This window comes from Lynx canadensis, chromosome A3 (genome assembly GCF_007474595.2).
Source record: "Lynx canadensis isolate LIC74 chromosome A3, mLynCan4.pri.v2, whole genome shotgun sequence".
In the NCBI taxonomy this organism is placed as follows: Eukaryota; Metazoa; Chordata; class Mammalia; order Carnivora; family Felidae; genus Lynx; species Lynx canadensis.
Genome location: NC_044305.1, coordinates 101,367,585 through 101,386,671, shown reverse-complemented (window position 1 = coordinate 101,386,671; position 19,087 = coordinate 101,367,585). Strand labels below are relative to the sequence as shown.

At 43.2% G+C, this 19,087-nt stretch overlaps 1 protein-coding gene across 1 annotated transcript in view; it reads left to right on the top strand.

The window, feature by feature from the left end:
- Positions 1–14,502, top strand: part of EIF2AK3 (eukaryotic translation initiation factor 2 alpha kinase 3) — a 71,576-nt gene extending 57,074 nt beyond the window's left edge. Inside the window, exons 15-17 of the mRNA XM_030311076.1 lie at positions 6,017–6,118; positions 10,010–10,072; positions 13,276–14,502. Of these exons, the coding sequence (XP_030166936.1) occupies positions 6,017–6,118; positions 10,010–10,072; positions 13,276–13,476 (366 nt within the window). The 3' untranslated portion in view covers positions 13,477–14,502. The remainder of the gene's footprint in view (positions 1–6,016; positions 6,119–10,009; positions 10,073–13,275) is intronic.
- The last annotated feature ends 4,585 nt before the right edge of the window (positions 14,503–19,087 follow it).

Genomic DNA, 19,087 nt, shown 5'->3' with positions numbered 1-19,087 from the left:
TCTCTTTAAAATACCCAACACAATAAAATCTGAAAATCATGGAAACTGGTAGTAGTATTCACAGACAGCACAGCTAGGGTGCCATTTCTACAACCTGAGTTGGGGATGAATTGAGAAAAATACAGCGCATAAAACACACTCACCCCTGCACCAAAACCTGACAGTAACCGGAAATTTAGAAAAAGACTTGGAATGCCCCTCTCCCAAACGTAACTCCAGTTCGTCTTGTGTAAACTATGTAGAAACTGGTTTCAGAGCCAGCCAGAGCCAGAGTACTGTACTGGGCTGCTCATTCCAGTAATTCACAAGCAACTTCTAGAATGTACCAGGGCAGGAACTAGTGGTAGATGGGCTAGGATGTGTTGCCTTGTGGTATGCTTAGTCTCCCAAGGACACGCACTGAGAACGGACAGGGCCTAGAAGAGTAGTGGGAGCAGGGCATCCCGAGAGCATCAGAGAAGCATGCACAACCACCACCAGGCTAACCATACTCGCAGGCTTACAGATGCTTCTGCGACAGCCAATCTAGGACTTTGTGGTCTCGATACCTGTTTATACTTGTAAACGTGATTGAGAACCCAAGAGTTTTTCTTATGGGATCTTACCTATCAACATTTGCCAAGTTAGAGGTTAATATTGAGAAATTCATAAAAATCTTACTAGCTCAAAATAGCAATATTGAACCCATGGCATCTTAAAGACATTTCTATGAGAAATAAATATTTTCCAAAACAAAAACAAGTTAGCAAGAAGAGTGGCATTTGTGGGGTGCCTGGGTGGCGCAGTCGGTTGAGCGTCCGACTTCAGCCAGGTCATGATCTCACGGTCCGTGAGTTCGAGCCCCGCGTCAGGCTGATGGCTCAGAGCCTGGAACCTGTTTCCGATTCTGTGTCTCCCTCTCTGTCTGCCCCTCCCCCGTTCATGCTCTGTCTCTCTCTGTCCCAAAAATAAATAAACGTTGAAAAAAAAAATTTAGAAAAAAAAAAAAAGAAGAGTGGCATTTGTGTACATTTTTTGCAAATCTTATCGGACTTAAAACAGCCAGATTCTCACATCTGCTTTTGCATTTAATCTGTTGCACTGTGTTATTTTGGCTGAAGGAAATGAAAATGTGACCTCACACGGATACATAGTTGGAAAGGGAGGAGTATTTAATAGCATTTTCAGGTAATTGTGAGGGTTTGTCTTTGGTAGTGCATCAAAACTTAGTAAGTAATAGTTTCTTAAAAGTCATTTGCCCTGTGGAGTCTAAAACCGTGTCACTAAACGTTTGTATTCTGTTACTGTAACATCCTTGGTCCTTTTTGTACTTTGAAAGGATCTTTCGCTGTTGCATGATTTTGTCACATTGTGTGTTGGTAACTTGAAAACTGTCGGTTCCCTAAGTTATGCAACTTTTCCAAAAGTTGTCACAAGTCATTATCTAGTATTTTAAAAAATCACTTGGATTAATATCTCTACCAGTCTCACTAGAAAAGGCTTTAGATATTAAGAAGCCCCCATGGTGAATATGAATTTGCCCAAACTCTGATTTCATGTCAAAGCTCAGTTTTTTTCATTAGCCACAAATACTGTCAGTTTTCCTTGAAGTGCCAATCTCACTTTGTTCACCTGTAAGAAAATGTCTCGGGCGTCTGGGTGGCCCAGCCGGTTAAGCATCAGACTTCAGCTCACGTCACGATCTCACCATTTGTGAGTTCGAGCCCCATGTCAGGCTCTGTGCTGACAGCTTGGAGCCTGGAGCCTGCTTTGGATTCTGTGTCTCCCTCTCTCTCTGCTCCTCCCCCACTCTCACTCTGTCTCTGTCTCTCTCTCTCAAAAATAAACATTTTTTTTTAATTAAAAAAAAAAAGAAAGAAAATGCCTGTCAGGTAACCAAGTTGGAATAACCATAGTTTGTCTACCAGTTGTTGCTTCAAGTCAAAATGGTGAAAAAATGGGAAAAGCAACCAGTTTATGAGGCTGATGGGCTGCCTGCTGTGCTAAGGAGGCAGGTGAAAAGCAACCAGTTTATATTATAACTCCAACAACTGCACAGTCGCTTTCTCTTGAGACAACCACTAGGCCTGGGTGTGGAGCAGAAATGCTTTATGAATATTTCCCATTTTGTCATGCAGACCATTATAAAGATAGGTACCTAAGGGTCGAGATGTAATAAAATTAAGGATTTTTACTGCTTCAGCAAAGACATTCTAAGGGAAACTGCCTTTTTTGTTGTTGTTTAACTGTATGTGGCACCGAAGAATATCATTACCACTGGTACAGCTCGGTGTGGCTGCCTTGATTCACGCTAAGCTTCCCACAGTGCAAATGTCAACATAGAGAGGAGACAAATCATGCCTTAGTAGGAGTATGGAAATAGTCCTGACCTTGCAGGCCTCCTGAAAGGATGTTGGGATCCTCAGGGATCCGTAGACCAAACTTTGAGAATCTGTGGATTAGATGATCTTTGGAAGGTTATATCAGAGACCAGTCATAGGAATTGCCTTTGAGAAGGAAGACTTTATTTAACTGTTGTACAATATCCCATTCCACCCCTGCCCCCAGACACCCTTTGAAATAGATGACTCTCCCTCCACTCCTTGTCAGGATCTATCCCATTGTACTGTTTATGCTTTTCACAGCATTTCTAACTCTCTGAAATTTTTTCCTCCCCTCTAAAATACGAGCTATCAGAAGAGAGACCTAATTTTTCTCTTGTTTTACTTTATCCCGAACACCTACAACCGTGATAGAATGAGTGAGTGTGAATGTCAGTGGAAACATAGACACTAGATGGACTCAGCTAACCCCACGCTGCTGTGCTGTGACTGGATTGTGGCTTGCGGCTGATGCATGTGCTCACGTGCGCACATGTGGGTGTGTGTTTGTTGGAGGAAAGGGCTGCCATCTAAGAAAGGAAGAGATCAATCATAAATGATACCATATTTGTTGTTGTTGAAGATACTAGAAATCAAGGATAGCCGGAGAAATTTTGCCATTGACACTGCAGTGAAAATATGGTAGTTAAAAATAGTCTTAATTCTCTTAACAATTACCTTGTTGTTATTCTATATTATACACTCTTCAATATAGACACTGCCACTTTATAAAATGTCCCTTTATTTTTTTTTAAACATGTTCATTTACTTATTGTGAGAGAGAGTGAGAGAGAGAGAGAGCAGGGGAGGGGCAGAGACAGGGAGCAGGAAAGAGAATCCCAAGCCAGGCTCCACACTGTCAGTACAGAGCCCCGTGTGGGGCTCAAACTCACAAACTGCAAGATCATGACCTGAGTCAAAATCAAGAGTCAGACGCTTAACCCACGGAACCACCCAGGTGCTCCTAAAATGTCCCTTTATATATATATAAAAACAAAAAACAAAAACAGTTAACTGTCTGACTTCGGCTCAGGTCATGATCTCACCGTTTGTGGGTTTTAGCCCCACGTCGGGCTCTGTGCTGACAGCTCAGAGCCTGGAACCTGCTTCGGATTCTGTGTCTCCCTCTCTCTGCCCCTCCCCTGATCATGCTCTGTCTCAGAAAATAGATGTTACCAAAAAAATTTAAAAACAAAAAATGTCCCTTTAAAAGTCTCTCAGAATACTTTGTATGAATTGTCTTAACCAAGTTTCAGAAGCTGTGTTAAGAAATTGTTTTAGGGGCGCCTGGGTGGCGCAGTCGGTTAAGCGTCCGACTTCAGCCAGGTCACGATCTCGCGGTCCGTGAGTTCGAGCCCCGCGTCAGGCTCTGGGCTGATGGCTCGGAGCCTGGAGCCTGTTTCCGATTCTGTGTCTCCCTCTCTCTCTGCCCCTCCCCCGTTCATGCTCTGTCTCTCTCTGTCCCAAAAATAAATAATAAAAAAAAAAAGAAAAAAAAGAAAAAAAAAAAAAGAAATTGTTTTAAAATATATTTTATTAAAGCTCTCAATTTTTTTTACCCTTCTAGGAGAAAATAAGTGAGCAGAGACCAGCTACTTTTTTCTTGGTTGTAATTACCAAGAAATACAGTCCAAGTTCTAATATTGCACAGTGATAAAACAATCAACTTAAACTCTCAAAGGGTATATTTATATTATATTCTACCCCTCTTGAGATTTTACACTTAATTCCTTAATTTTTAGATATTTTGTAGAGATCACTTTGTATGATCACTTTTTGTAGAGATCATGAAGCTACATTGTTTTTTAAATGTACGTAATCGTACTTTTTCCCCCTCCTTATATATCGATCTATTCTGTATGTAGGAAATCTAGGAATGTATAAAGAAAAATTTAAAATCACTTACTAAAAAATCTCTAAGACATTAACAGTGGTTCTTATTTCTTTTTTCTGTATATGTATACACCCTTTACAACACGTATTTATACATACTTGATTTTGGAAAAGAAACTTGAGATTCTAGTCCATAAGATTTTGGATAAAATATTAAAATTAAGCATTTCCCACATTATTAAATGTTTTTAGAAAATAGCTTTGGGTATATAGTATTCTCTCTGTTAAGCAATTTATTTAATGTTCGTTTTGGGCATTTTAGTTACTTACTTACAAGTTTTGCTATTAGGAGTATTACTTAAATAACTATCCCTGCGTACAAATCTCCCCATTTCCACCTACCTTTGGGTGGATGAAATAAAATAGGACTATTAAATGGAAGTCAGTGTTTACTGCCAAGTTGCTTTTCATGAAGGTATGTTATTTTCCAAATAGTGTGTGAGGGCGTCCTTTTCACTGTAGCCCTATAAGCTCTGTGTTTGAAGAGTTTGGGGAGTTTGGAATACTTTCCAACCCCCAAAGATAAGAGGGAAGGGAAGAGGGAAAGGTAATGTCACCAATGTTGGCATTGACACTCTCCCGAGCTGATACTCTTTACACACAGAGGCAGGCTGGCTGGTAGAAGGAGCCTGGGAGCTGGTGTCAGCTGCCACTTAGGAGGTGGGAGAGGGCTTCGAGTCCCCCATTAAGAAATGCCACCATGGGGGCGCCTGGGTGGCGCAGTCGGTTAAGCGTCCGACTTCAGCTCGGGTCACGATCTCGCGGTCCGTGGGTTCGAGCCCCGTGTCGGGCTCTGGGCTGATGGCTCGGAGCCTGGAGCCTGCTTCCGATTCTGTGTCTCCCTCTCTCTCTGCCCCTCCCCTGTTCATGGTCTGTCTCTCTCTGTCTCAAAAATAAACAAAAAACGTTAAAAAATAAAAATAAAAAAAAGAAATGCCACCATGGAGTGCTTTCAGAGTAATGCCCTTCTCTAATGTTTGCCAAATGTGAAGTTCTCTGCCTAGAGTAATTTTCACACATAAAAGGGTTCTTCTAAGTCCGGGGAGGTCACTTTTAATTTGAATGAGGCTTTGTTTTATAGAGCAGTTGGGCTGTAATTCGTCTGTTCATTTTAACAAATAAGTTTTTATTGAGGGCCTTCTCTATACTTAGCCCAGTGCCTGATGGTGAGAACACAAAAGCACACAAAAGCGGCAGTTTCCTTCCCTCCAGGACTTTATAATCTAGTCGTGAACAATAAGAAATATACGCATGTAAAATACAACTAAGAATGCAAAGCAGTCCACAATTAAGTACCATAATGAGGGCTAACCACAGTTGATTAGTGGTTTGGAGTAATGAAGATTTTCTCATAAAAATGGGTGAGGTCTAAGATGATTAGAAATGAGAGATCTGCTTTAGATAGTGTTGGCTTTGAAAATCTTCACCTCGAGGGTAGTTGAGCAGCTTTTACTGGCTCCCACAAACTTTTTTAGCACTGCAAGGCTCCAGGTTTCTTCGGGGCCTATTTTACTGATGCATATCTCAGAGCAGTACCTGGGCTTTCCTTCTGTAATGCTGAGTAGTTTAATTACTCTTGCGGTGGTGAGTTGAAGAAAAGAGGCTGGGAGTGATTATTAACTCTTTGCTGACGTTTTTACCCATACGATTACATTTAAACCAAGAAGTGACTAGGTCAACTTTGGGATTCACTAAGGCTATATTAATTTTGTACGACCTCTGTTAATTTTTTTCTAATATTTCTTCTTTATATGGGATTGCAGATTCATGGAAGCAACTACTCTCATAAAGTGGACATCTTTTCTTTAGGCCTCATTCTGTTTGAACTGCTGTACCCATTCAGCACTCAGATGGAGAGAGTCAGGGTAAGTTCCCCCTACTCAGAAAAGATGCAAAAAGAAAATACTCAAGTTTACAAAAGAAAGGATTTTAAAAGGAGAGTAACTTATTCTGGATACCATCAGACTAGTTGACTGTAAGTGAAAAGGTCACATGAGCTTTACAGGGATGATTTGTATAGACTGTTTACTTCCATTTAAAGCTCAGTTTTCAAAAATTATTTGATTATTCCTTGTTGCTTAAATTCATCATTAACAATATCCTACACTCAGTCAATTTGTAATAAGTGCAAAGCTAGGACCACGAGTAATGGGGGCGGAGAGGGAGTGACGGTGGTCTTTGGTCAGAAAAGAGTTTTTCTGAGGGCAAGTGGCCACACACTCATACACTTAAAAACTGGCAAATTAAGCATAATTAATGTTTTTTTTCTCTGAAAATAAGCCATGACCATGGCTTTTAAGGAAGACTACTGAAAGTCTTTAAAATTTTTTTAAGCTTTAGATTGAGAGCAGGCAAGCACGAGTGGGGGAGGGGCAGTGAGAGAGGGAGAGAGAGAGAGAGAGAGAGAGAAAGAGGGAGAGAAAATCCCAAGCAGTCTCCACGCTCAGCGCGGAGCCCTACGAGGGGCTCCATCCCACGACCCTGGGATCATGACCTGACCTGAAATCAAGAGTCAGATGCTTAACCAGCTGAGCCACCAGCTGGTTGCCAGTTGGTGCCCCAACTACTGAAAGTCTTTTAAAAGGAGGCCATTGTCACATTTTCCCCCATTGTTCATAAGTGGTCACCCTCAACTTTTCTAACTGCTATCCTCAGTACTTACCTCCATATTTCTAAAGTTTGTTCTTATCACCATTTCTGTATCAGTTTTAGTTCTTATTTATTGACTCCTGTCCATGGTAGAAGAGGATACAGTTCTCACATAGTATCAAAGGGCTCATATTTTCTAACCAAAAGGACCTACCAAGTACTCTGTATAATAAATGGGAAAAAAAGAAGAAAATTAAAAAACCGGGATGACTAAATTTCAGAACACTCTAAAAACTTCTAGAAAGATATGAAACAGGTCCAACATATGTAAAGAATCAGAATCATACGGCATCAAAATTTATGTTGTTACAAGTATATCAAAGAACTCTGTCAAGAAAGTGAAAATCCCCTACAGAATGGGCGAAAATGTTTGTGAACCATAGATCTGGTAAGGTCTAGTGTCCAGAATATACAAAGAACTATTACAATTCAAGAACAAAAAGACAACTCAATTAAAAAATGAGCAAAGGACTTGAATAGACATTTCGCCAAAGAAGGGATACAAATAATACAAATTAATACAAATCAAATGCAACAAAAAAATACAAATCAAAATCACAATGAGATACTACTTCACACCATCTATGACAACTGTAATAAACAAAACAAAACAAAATAACAAATGTTAGAAAGGATATAGAGAAATTGGAAGTCCCATACCTTTGCTGGTAGGAATGAAAAATGGTACAGCCACTGGGGAAAGCAGTTTGTCAGTTACTCAGAAAATTAAGCATAGAGTTACACGTGACTCAACAGTCCCACACCTGGGTATTTCCCCAAAAGCAATGAAAACATAGGTCCACATACAGACTTGTATGCAAGTGTTCACAGTAGCATCTTCATAGTAGCCAAAAAGTAGAGACAACCCAAATGTGAGTCAGCTGATGAAAAACAAAATGATGTGGTGTGCTTGTGCTATGGAATGTTATTCAGCCACGAAAGGAAATGAAACACTGACAAATGCTACAACACCGATGACCCTCGAAAGTGTTACACTGAGTGAAAAGCCAGACACAAAAGGCCACCTGTTGTAGCATGCCACTGATGTGAAATATCTAGAATATGTAAATCTATAGAGACAAAGCATATCCGTAGTTGTCAGGACCTGGGGGTAGATGGGGATGGAGAGGGGCTGTTTAATGGGCTGCTTTTTGGGGTGATGAAAACGTTCTCCAATTAGATAGTGGTGATAGTTGTACAACATTGTGGACAGAATAAAAACCACTGAAGGCACTTTTAAGCGGTTAAAACTACATTTTATTTCGATAAAAAATATTTTTAAAATGTAGCTATGTAAAAAAATTTTGAGTTAAATGAAGCCAGAATTTATCTTGACCGTGAAAAATTGTTCTACGGGCTATACCAAATAACATACTCTTTGTTTTCTTTCTGATACATTTTCCCCCCAGAATGGCCTTTTCTCAATTGCTTCGTTTTCTGTGAACCTTTATTGTCATTTTTAACGTGTTCAAAATCTGTCACATATCTATCACACAGTATTTTCTCAGTGCTCAGTATAGCTTATCTGTCTGGTTTTGGGGGTTTTGTTTTGTTTTGTTTGCCTTTTCTTAGAGTCTTTCCTCTCAAAGCTTTTGTCCTCCCATCTGAACTGAATACCCCCTGGACTTTCTATAAGGTGTCACCCAGGGCACACTTGCCCTTCCCCGCCTGGGTCCCTGTCTCCCAGATTCCACGTTTCCCCTCTTCCTTGCACTACTCCCTTATTTTACTAGAACACATTCTGCAGCCAATTCCTCAAAAAGAATGTATGAGAGAGAAATTTTAGAGTCTCCACGTTTCTAAAAAATATTTTTCCCGTCTTTAAATGTAATTGATGAATTGGCCAGCTTCTAATCCTGGATTGGAAATAATTTTCCTCAGAACCTTGAGGGCATTGACTCCGCCTTACAGTTTCCAGTGCTGCAGAGCTGGTGCCTCTGTGATACCTGATTCTTTTATGTGGAATCTTTGGAACCGTTTTGTTTTCCTTTCTGGAAGCTCTTACGAAATTCAGTCCTTTCATTGATCTCTTTTCCCCTCACTTAATGTACTTAACACCGGTAGGTCCTTGCAGTTAGAAGATGTGACCCCTTCAGTTCTAGTAAATTTCTTGTGCTAGTTCTTTAGAAATTCTTCTCCACTTTTCTGTTTTTCTATAACTCCTGACTTAATCCTATAATTGGCTAATTTTTTCCCTCCTATTTCCCATCTGTTTGTACGGTTCTTTTGTAAGAGTTCCTTAACTCGTTATTCCAATTTCCTAAGTTTTTATTTTGACAATCCAATTTTTAATGTTCAAGATTGTTCCTTTTTAGAACATTCAATTCTTTTTACGTGGATTCACTATCTTCTCTTAAATCTGAGAATCTTATTTTAAAAGTTTTGTTCTCTATTATGTCTTTCTCTGGAACATAAAGAGAGTGATAACATGTATGAAAATTTCCCAATGAACTTTGAAAAGCTTCGTTTTATACTCAGGATTCAGCACAATTGACTTTGTTTGTTTGTTTGTTTGTTTGTTTTGTTTTGTTTTGTTTTGTTTTCACTCAAAAAAAAGTAAGAAAAAGAAAAACAGGGATACCTGGCTGGCTCAGTCAGCAGAGCGTGAAACTCTTGATCTCAAAAGTCATGAGGTTGAGCTCCACGTTGGGGATAGAGATAACTAAAAAAAAGAGAGAGAGAGAGAGAGAGGAAGAAAGAATGTACTCTTTCATATCAAATACAAAGAGGCTAGATACAAATAGAAAAAGTTACCCACGTAAGGTCACAAATAATTTATTCATGAATGATTGAGGTTTTTTTTTTTACACAAATTAATGTGTTTTCAGTTAAAATCGAGGTGTCAGTATAATATGTACAATTCAAGCATAATTGTATCTGAATTATTTTCTAGATTTTGATGATTTGATGGCATGTAAGATCTGTGCTCTGGAAGCACTTCTGTGTAGATTGTCAGGTCGGGAAAAGCTATTGATAAATTTTCCGTCTGTTTAATACTCAATTTTTTTCTTAGTCACTCTGTGAGAGTATCAAAAAATACATTTAAACAAATAAATCCATATGTCAAAACCGATTTAAAAACCAGTAACACTTTTCTTTCTTTATAGATCTTAACTGATGTAAGAAATCTCAAATTTCCACCACTGTTTACTCAGAAATATCCTCGTGAGGTTTGTATAATTCTAATCTTTTATTTTCTTGTGAATCAAATTTAGAACTTAAAGGGTCTTGAGCCATTAATTCATCAGTTTCCCATTTTACAGATGAGGAAGCCAGAGGTCTAGAGAAGAAAGGGACCTGATCCCAAGCGTACACAACTTGTTAAAATCACAGACTGAACTTGGGTCTGGGGTCCTTGGTGGGGCCCTCAGCCCCGTGTTCTGTGTTCCCTGCTGGGTGATGTCCTATGTGTGCATCCTGTGTGTCCTTTGGCTTGAGTAAGGCTGAACTCCTAGCGCACTCACGGGCATAGAGCTGCTCCTGGGACCGTGCCAATAATCTCTTTATTTCAGTGAATTTGGGAGGGACCTTAAAAACTGGCTGATTTCTTTAAAAAGCAGGGCAGCGGGGGGCGGGGGGGAGGTCACTAATTTCCATTGATTATGTGTGTTGGAGTGAAAGCACTCAGAGCAACACTGTAAAATAGTTCAGCAGAGTGGGAAGGAAAAATTAAGCTGGTCTTGATGGAAGAAATTGTATGTAATGAACCTTTGAAGTTTGTTTTTGCTACTTTTGTTATTTTTTTTTTTTCAACGTTTATTTATTTTTGGGACAGAGAGAGACAGAGCATGAACGGGGGAGGGGCAGAGAGAGAGGGAGACACAGAATGGGAAACAGGCTCCAGGCTCTGAGCCATCAGCCCAGAGCCTGACGCGGGGCTCGAACTCACGGACCGCGAGATCGTGACCTGGCTGAAGTCGGACGCTTAACCGACTGCGCCACCCAGGCGCCCCTCTACTTTTGTTATTTTTATTTCATAATATATTTGGTCCACACACACATCATTTTATAAATCTTGAATTTTCTTAAATAATTAAACTGAAGTAAATCAGACTGGGTGTTAACTATCAAATTAGAAAAAAGTCCAAATTTATCTGTCAGTGAAGAACTGCATTCAAAAATTATCTTTATAGGGGTGCCTGGGTTGAGTGTTCCACTTTGGCTCAGGGCATGATCTCGACGTCTGTGAGTTCAAGCTCCTCTCGGGTGAACTCGAGCCCCACTCTGGGCTCCACACTCTCTCTCCCTCTCTCTCTGCCCTTCACTCACTTGTGCTCTCTCTCTCTCATAAATAATAAGTAAATTAAAAAACATTTTTTTTTTAATCTCTATTTTTTGAGAGAGAAAGAGAGTGTGAGCGGGGGAGGAACAGAGAGAAAGGGAGACACAGAATCTGAAGCAGACTCCAGGCTCTGAGCTGTCAGCACAGAGCCCGACGTGGGGCTAAAACTCACAAACCGTGAGATCATGACCTGAGCCGAGTCGGACACTTAACCGACTGAGCCACCCAGGTGCCCCAGTAAGTAAATTTTTAAAAATGACCTTTATAGGGGTGTCTGGGTGGCTCCGTCAGTTAAGCAACTGACCACCTCTTGATTTCGGCTTAAGTAGTGATCTCATAATTTGTGGGATCAAGCCCCAGGTCATACTCTCTGCTGGCAACGTGGAGCCTGCTTGGGATTGTCACTCCCTCTCTCTCTGCCCCTTCCTGCTTGTGTGCTCTCTCCTGCTCGCTCTCTCTCTCTCTCTCTCTCTCTCTCTCAAAATAAATAAACTTAAAAAAAAGATCTTTATAATATAGAGATACACTAAACTAAAATGAAATATATTTTACTAAAAATTACTTTGTTATATATTTTTCAAAGTTGATGATTCAATTTCCAAGGTGGCTTATAAGAATATTACATTGGGGCACCTGGAAAAATACATGTTACATTGGGACACCTGGGTGACTCCGTCGGTTAAGCATCTAACTCTTGGTTTCAGCTCGGGTCATGATCTCCCGGTTCATGAGTTCCAGCCCTGCATCGGGCTCTGTACTGACAGTGCAGAGCCTGCTTGGGATTCTCTCTCTTTCCCTCCCTCTCTGCCTCCCCTGCTCGCTCACTTTCTCTCTCTCTCAAAATAAATAAACTTTAGGAAAAAAAGAAAAAGAAAAGGACCCACACTAACAAGTGTTATAAAATATATATATCACATTAAGGGAGCTCAAAAAAATCAAGAAAAGGGGTTAGGTACTGATCTCTGGTGTGATTTTTTTTAATTTTTTTTTTAATGTTTTATTTATTTTTGAGAGAGACAGAGACAGAATGTGAGTGGGTTGGGGCAGAGAAAGAGAGGGAGACACAAAATCCAAAGCAGGCTCCAGGCTCCGAGCTGTCAGCACAGAGCCCGACGCGGGGCTCGAACTCACGAACCACGAGGTCATGACCTGAGCCAAAGTCGGATGCTCAAAGGACTGAGCCACCCAGGCGCCCCTCTGGTGTGATTGTTTTTAATTGAAATTTTTATTGAGATAATTGTACATTCATATGCAGTTATAAGATGGAATTATTTTTGTAATGTTTATCTTGAGAAAGGGAGTGAGCATGAGCGAGGGATAGGGAGAGAGAATCCCAAGCAGGCTCTGTGCTATCAGCACGGAGCTGTAAGCATGGAGCTCAGCGTGGGGCTCAGTCTCACAAAACCCGACATCATGACCTGAGCTGGAATCAGCAGTTGGTCGCTTAACTGACTAAGCCACCCAGGCACCCCTAGATGGGATTTTTTTTTTTTTTTAATGTTTATTTGAGAGAGAGAAAGAGAGAGAGAGAGAAAGAGCATGAGCAGGGGAGGGGCAGTGAACAAGGGAGACACAGGATCCGAAGCAGGCTCCAGGCTCCGAGCTGTCAGCACAGAGCCCAATGCGGGGCTTGAACTCATGAACCACGAGATCATGACCTGAACTGAAGTCAGTCGCTTAACCAACTGAGCCGCCCAGACGCCCCAAAATGGAATTATTTTTAAAGACAGATTATGTCTGTGTTTCAAGGATACGATTTAAGACCCTTTATTATATGTTAGAAAACAATCAGTTCAATTACCATGAAATGGTCCGTGTTTATTTGGACCAGGGATTAGCAACCTATGTCCCACAGGCCAAATGCAGCTGTCTAATTTTACAATAAAGTTTTATTGGGCCACAGCCATGCCCATTTATTTACTTAAGATCTGTGGCTGCTTTTGTACTTTCCTGGCAAAGTTGAGAAGTTGCGTCAGAAACTAGCCCACAGACTTAATATATTTACAGAAAACATTTTCTGATTCCTGATTTAGCAGACTATTTCACGGTCTAAACCTGGCCCTTCATGACAAGACAATTTTTATATTTCAGTATGTGATGGTTCAAGACATGCTCTCTCCATCCCCCATGGAACGGCCTGAAGCTACCAACATTATTGAAAATGCTGTATTTGAAGACTTGGAATTTCTAGGAAAAACCGTACTCAGACAGAGGTCTCGCTCCATGAGTTCATCAGGAACAAAACATTCAAGACACTGCAGCAGCTCCTGGAGCCCTTTGCCAAGCACTTAGCCTTAACTTACGTTCACACCCCTAACAGGTGACACAGAATGGCCTCTTAGGAATGTGGCTTTCCGAAATTGTGAACTTGAAAAGTTTGTTCTTCGCTCAGTCTTATTTTGGACTGCTCTTTCTAAGTCATATTTAAACTGGATTTGGGGGCATAACCTAATTTGAGCCAACTCTGTACTGCTATACTCCAGAAGAGGGCTCTCACTAAATCACGTGTGGTCCTTGTTCTTCGTGGGTCTCTTGAAACTGGCTGGCCAAGCTTTATAGCCCTCATCTTTGTCTGGGGGCGGGGCGGGGGGGGGGGTGGGTAGAAGCAATCCCTAAAATATAAAGAGAGAATTAAAGGGAAATATTTTTATAGTTCAGAAGAATGACAGTTCCTACATGTGGTAATTATATTGTTCTAGAAACATGCTTTCTAGAGACACAGTGGTGATTTTGAAACTAATTTCCAAAAAAGCTGACTCCGTTTTTGACCTGGTGGGTGGATGAAGAATCTGCACTATTTTGGAGGACAAGTGGCACAAATTGTATAATAATGGTTTATGTCCATAGCTAGTTTTATAGTGACATTTGTAGTATTGAATAGCTTTATTCCTTAGATGGTTCTAGGGAGAGTTTAAGAGCTTTTTGTACTTTTACCTCCAATAAAGGGAAAATGAAGCTTTTCGTGTAAATTGGCCACAAGTTCTGGTTTGGGGAAGGAAAAAGCTGTAGTGAGACATGAATCGTATGTTACGACTAACTTCTGCAATGATGGACTTTTTAAACCTAATGAAATCTTAAATGTTTTATGTGTAATCCTGTAGGCTGGTACTTTCCCCAAACTGATTATAGGTAACAGTTTCATCATCTAACTAGCTAACATGTTTTTATTTTTCACTGTAAATATGTTTATTTTTTATTTATAAAAATTCTGAACTCAATCCATTTGGGTTGGTGGTGTACAGAACGCACTTAAGTGTGTTAAGTATTGTGACTTCTTTCAAGTCTAAATGATTTAATAAAACCTTAAAGACTTATTTACAGTTGGCTCTTCTTCGGGGGAATTGGCTCCCAATGGTAGTTTTGCAAATTTATAAAACAGGATCATAGGTCTAGGAAGGGTCATAACCCTACTCTCAAGAAAACTTTCTCTAGGGGCGCCTGGGTGGCTCAGTCGGTTGAGCGTCCGACTTCAGCTCAGGTCACGATCTCACGGTCCGTGAGTTCGAGCCCCGCATCGGGCTCTGGGCTGATGGCTCAGAGCCTGGAGCCTGCTTCGGATTCTGTGTCTCCCTCTCTCTCTGCCCCTCCCCCGTTCATGCTCTGTCTCTCTCTGTCTCAAAAATAAATAAATGTTAAAAAAAGAAAAGAAAACTTTCTCTAACCTTTTTCAAACAGTGTTTTCTCTCTTCTTTCCCAAAGACTTGACAAAACCTAGTCTTTTTCAGAAATCACTGGACTCATAACTAGGAGACGTCTGCTCGGAGCCTACCCTGTGCCAGGGACTGGGAACAGAAAGAGGACCCCGCCCTGAAGGGGGCCGTCGCAGAGACCAGGGCCCGGGAGACGCCGGCTGTGCTGGTGGCACAGGATGTCCGTCCGGCACGTTCCGGGGGGAGGCGCATGGCATGCTGGGCGGATGAGGTGCCGGCCAGCCAGGCACAACTTTCAGGGGCCAAAATGCAGGATTACTTCCATTCTGCACGCAAATAATGTCTGCCCCACAAAGTTCGGAGCCATCTGTAAGCTGGAAAAGCGCGTCACGGGCGTCTGTGTGTCTCCTCAACCCTCTGCGCTTCACGCGGCGGCTCGAGCATCACCGTCCTTCCTGGGTTCGGCTTGGCCCTTGGCCAGCCCGCCGCCCTCTTGCTTCTTCGTCTCTTGGCCGGCCTAGTTGTCCCCTTACCTCTTGCCTCTTCACCCCAGCGAGGGATCCTGTTGAGATCCTCCCAGCACGCCGCTCAGTCCCAGCTGCGGACCCTCCCTCACAGCCCTGAGAGCTGGCCGTGGCGGCTGTCATCGGTGCCCTCTCCTGGTGACGCTCAGGTCCCAGACAGGCACTGGACCTAGGTGCACGGGAACCAAACACAGGTATTACGGTTTCTAGTCAGGGTTTTGTCTACTCCCTTGTACCAAGCTGTCTGAGGATTTGCACACTTCTTTTATGATAGAATCAGGCCTTCTTCCATTTTCGTTCTGCATGTGCTTTCGCTGGCCACCAGCAGGAAAGCAGGCATGGGGGGTTTAGGGGCTGGGCCAGCGGCTCCTGGCAAGTCCTCAGCGTAGCCAGAACAGAGTCTCCCGCGTCCTCACCCAGAGCCCTTTGTCCTGACTCCACACCCTACCTCTCCCTTCAAGTTGTTGCTTCTGGTGTTTTCTGGCGCTTTTCCGGGCCCCTCCCTCCACACTCGCCTCTCCCTCCAGCACTTTGTCGTTGTCAGGCCGCAGATGAGCCAGTCCTCGGGTGCAAATCCGCCTTCTTTAGTAGCTAAGGTCCCCACGGGCAGGGGCGCACCTCCCCGCCACCCCAGCAACATCTGGCACAAAGCTTGGCACTTGATCACACAGTTGTGGCGCTGAATTTGGAGGATGTAAGGGGATGACAGGCATAGCTGCAGCCCTCGGGAAGTGGCCAAATGAGGAGGCAAAGAAACGTACCAGTCACTGCAATAAATACTTGGTAAAAATGGAGACATGATGGCGGAACAATCCTAATGCTAAAGACAGAAGTCTCAATTGCTGGAAGTTTCCGAAAAGAAGGGGGGCCCTCTGCTTTAAATGAGAGGAGAAATGGGCTGGGACACTTGGCACCTTGTGGCTCTGTCCGATGCTGTCCCAGTTGGCTCCTTCCTCAGCTGTCACTAGAGTGCACCCACCACCTCCAGCCAAGACTGCATGGGACGGATTCCGGTGGGAGAGCCACGCATGCCTACTGACACGGAGCCAGGAGGAAGCTCACGCACATCTTTCAGGCTCTGCCCTCCCCGAAGGCAACAGTACTCCAGTGAGTGCTGGTCCAGAGGTGGGGAAGACGTGAGAACTTCATCAACGAGCCACCTACTCTGCCCTCTGCCTCCCAGTGGTCCACTAAAAAGCAGACACTGATGATGTTTGGGGTGGTCTGCCTTTTCCCTGTTGTTGCTCACTGATCCCTTCTCCCTGGATGCTTTTGCACCAAAAGCAATTCTATTTCTACAACAAAGTGGAGACAGACCAAGTTTCCAATCCAACCATGGGCCATAGAGTGACTCGGTCTTACTCCTGGAGAAGTCAAGGAGTAAGCAGAAACGCTGGATGTTTTCTAGTCCACCTCTGGGGACATTTGCTCCTTCCACAACTAGATTTGCGAGGCACTGCTCAAGGAGACGTCCTCCTCCAGATTCTACCCATGCAACTACAGTAGCTGCCACTAGGGGGCTCGTTTTCACCTTTTTCCCCCACAGGAAGCAAATTGTTGAGGGTCGGGATAAAAAACATTCTTGCACCTGTAAGGGTATCACCCCCGCCCCCCCCCCACCAAAGAGACAACACATTAAAAGAACAACATAGCACGCATGTCCATGCATGACCGACAAGAACATACCAGCGATGATAAAGTTCAACCACAGCATGTCTCATAATGCTTTTGCCACGAGCCGCCTTTAAATTCAAGTGCACGATGACTTAATAGACAGGGGACAATATGTGCCGACTGCTTGCAACAGTCCTGGCATCCCTAATCCCTCCATGAGCACCCCCTCTTTGGAGCAGCAGAGTGGCTTCCTCTAGTTGCTCTGCGCCCCGGATTGCACTAAGAAAAGACTGGAGAAGGCAGCAGAAACAGCCCAGGGGAAGACTTGTGGGGAAGGGGAGGAATAAGAGAGCTCTCAATCATGGTAGTGGAGAAAATAGATGAATTTGAGGACTGTTTTCGAGGCAGGAAGGCCAGGACACTGGAATTAAATGAATACAGACGAAGGAGAAGATGGCTCCCAGATTTCGGGTGCAGGAACTTGGATAGAATCCAGAAGAACAAGGGCGTGGTTTGGGGACAGATGTGCTCTTTGAAAAATGATGAGTTCCCCAGGAGTCAATGCTAAAAATTTGGGGCTTATTCCGGAGAAAATGCGAAACCGTTGAAAGTTGCTGGGCTGAAAAAGAACCTGCTGAAATTTTAAGATCGTCGTGGCGAGTGAGGAAGAGGGTTGACTGGAGGGAGAAGGGGCTGGAGACAGAACCAGGCAGGATGCCTTCATCCAGCAAGAGTCAGAGGCCCTGAGCCAGGTCAGTGGGAGCTGAAAGACATCCCTTGTCCGGCCATTACAGCGGTGCTGGCTCCCAATAGCTCAGGGGAGGACCCCTGCCACTGCTCTGTACTGCTAGGGGGTGCTTCAGTGCCTGGCTTCCTATCTGTCTTCATCTGAAATGCCATGAGCTTTTAGAGAGCACCCAGAGAACATCGTCAGGATGACAGCGACTTCAGGATCGACTCCTGTCTTGCTGGCAGGAAGAATGTGGGTAGGAAAAGGTTAAAGAACAACGGAGAGTTTGCAGGCCCAGAGCTCAGGTGCCTCCGGGGGGATCCTGGGAAAATTCTCACTATCCAGAAAGGTCACAAACCTGCCTAGAGGCAGGGAGGGGGTGGTGGGGGGGTTGATACTGAGAAGTAATGAAGGTTAAAGGATGTTCTCTCTCCAGTTGAAGAAATCCTCAGGGGGGGCGGCTGAGTGAGAATACATTCAGCCTGTGGACATTATACAAATGAGTCAGCAGCATAAGTGGAGTTATAAAATGTCTATTCAGCAAATAAACGACAAACCGCAGAGGAGTGTGACCGGGACAACTGCAACCAAAAGCAGCAGCCTCTATATCTGTTTAAATGAAATGTTTCCGTAGGCATAAAGAAAGTTGAGAAGTATCCACACCCAGGGGCGCCTGGGGAGCTCAGCTGGGTAAGCCTCTGACTTGTTTTCAGCTCTGGTCATGAGTTCGTGAGTTGGAGCCCCGAGTTGGGTTCTGCACTGTCAGCTTGGGATCCTCTCTCGCGCCTTCTCTCTGTCCGCCCCCTGCTCACGTTTTCTCTCTCTCTCTCAAAATAAATAAACTTGGGGCGCCTGGGTGGCTCAGTCGGTTGGGCGTCCGACTTCGGCTCAGGTCATGATCTCGCGGTCCGTGAGTTCGAGCCCCGCGTCGGGCTCTGTGCTGACAGCTCAGAGCCTGGAGCCTGTTTCAGATTCTGTGTCTCCCTCTCTCTCTGCCCCTTCCCCGTTCATGCTCTGTCTCTCTCTGTCTCAAAAATCAATAAACGTTAAAAAAAAATTGTTTTTAAATCTTTAAAAATAAATAAACTTAAAAAAGAGGAGTATCCACACCCTACCCAAGGCCACACTGGCTACCTCAGGAGAGTGAAGTTGGGGGAGGGGGAGCAAGGGGAAGATTATTAACTTCAGTCTCCATTGTATTGTTTGACTTCTTCCAACAGGATACACTGCTTTCGGAATTAATACTATTAAATTAACTAGAGAAAGGAAACCAATAAATAGCATTTACCGTATGTTCATTGATCTCATTTTGTACCCTGCTCTATCGTTTAGAAAGATTTAACGTGGTCACATTGAATTCTACTAAGGCCTCTGCAACTCAGATA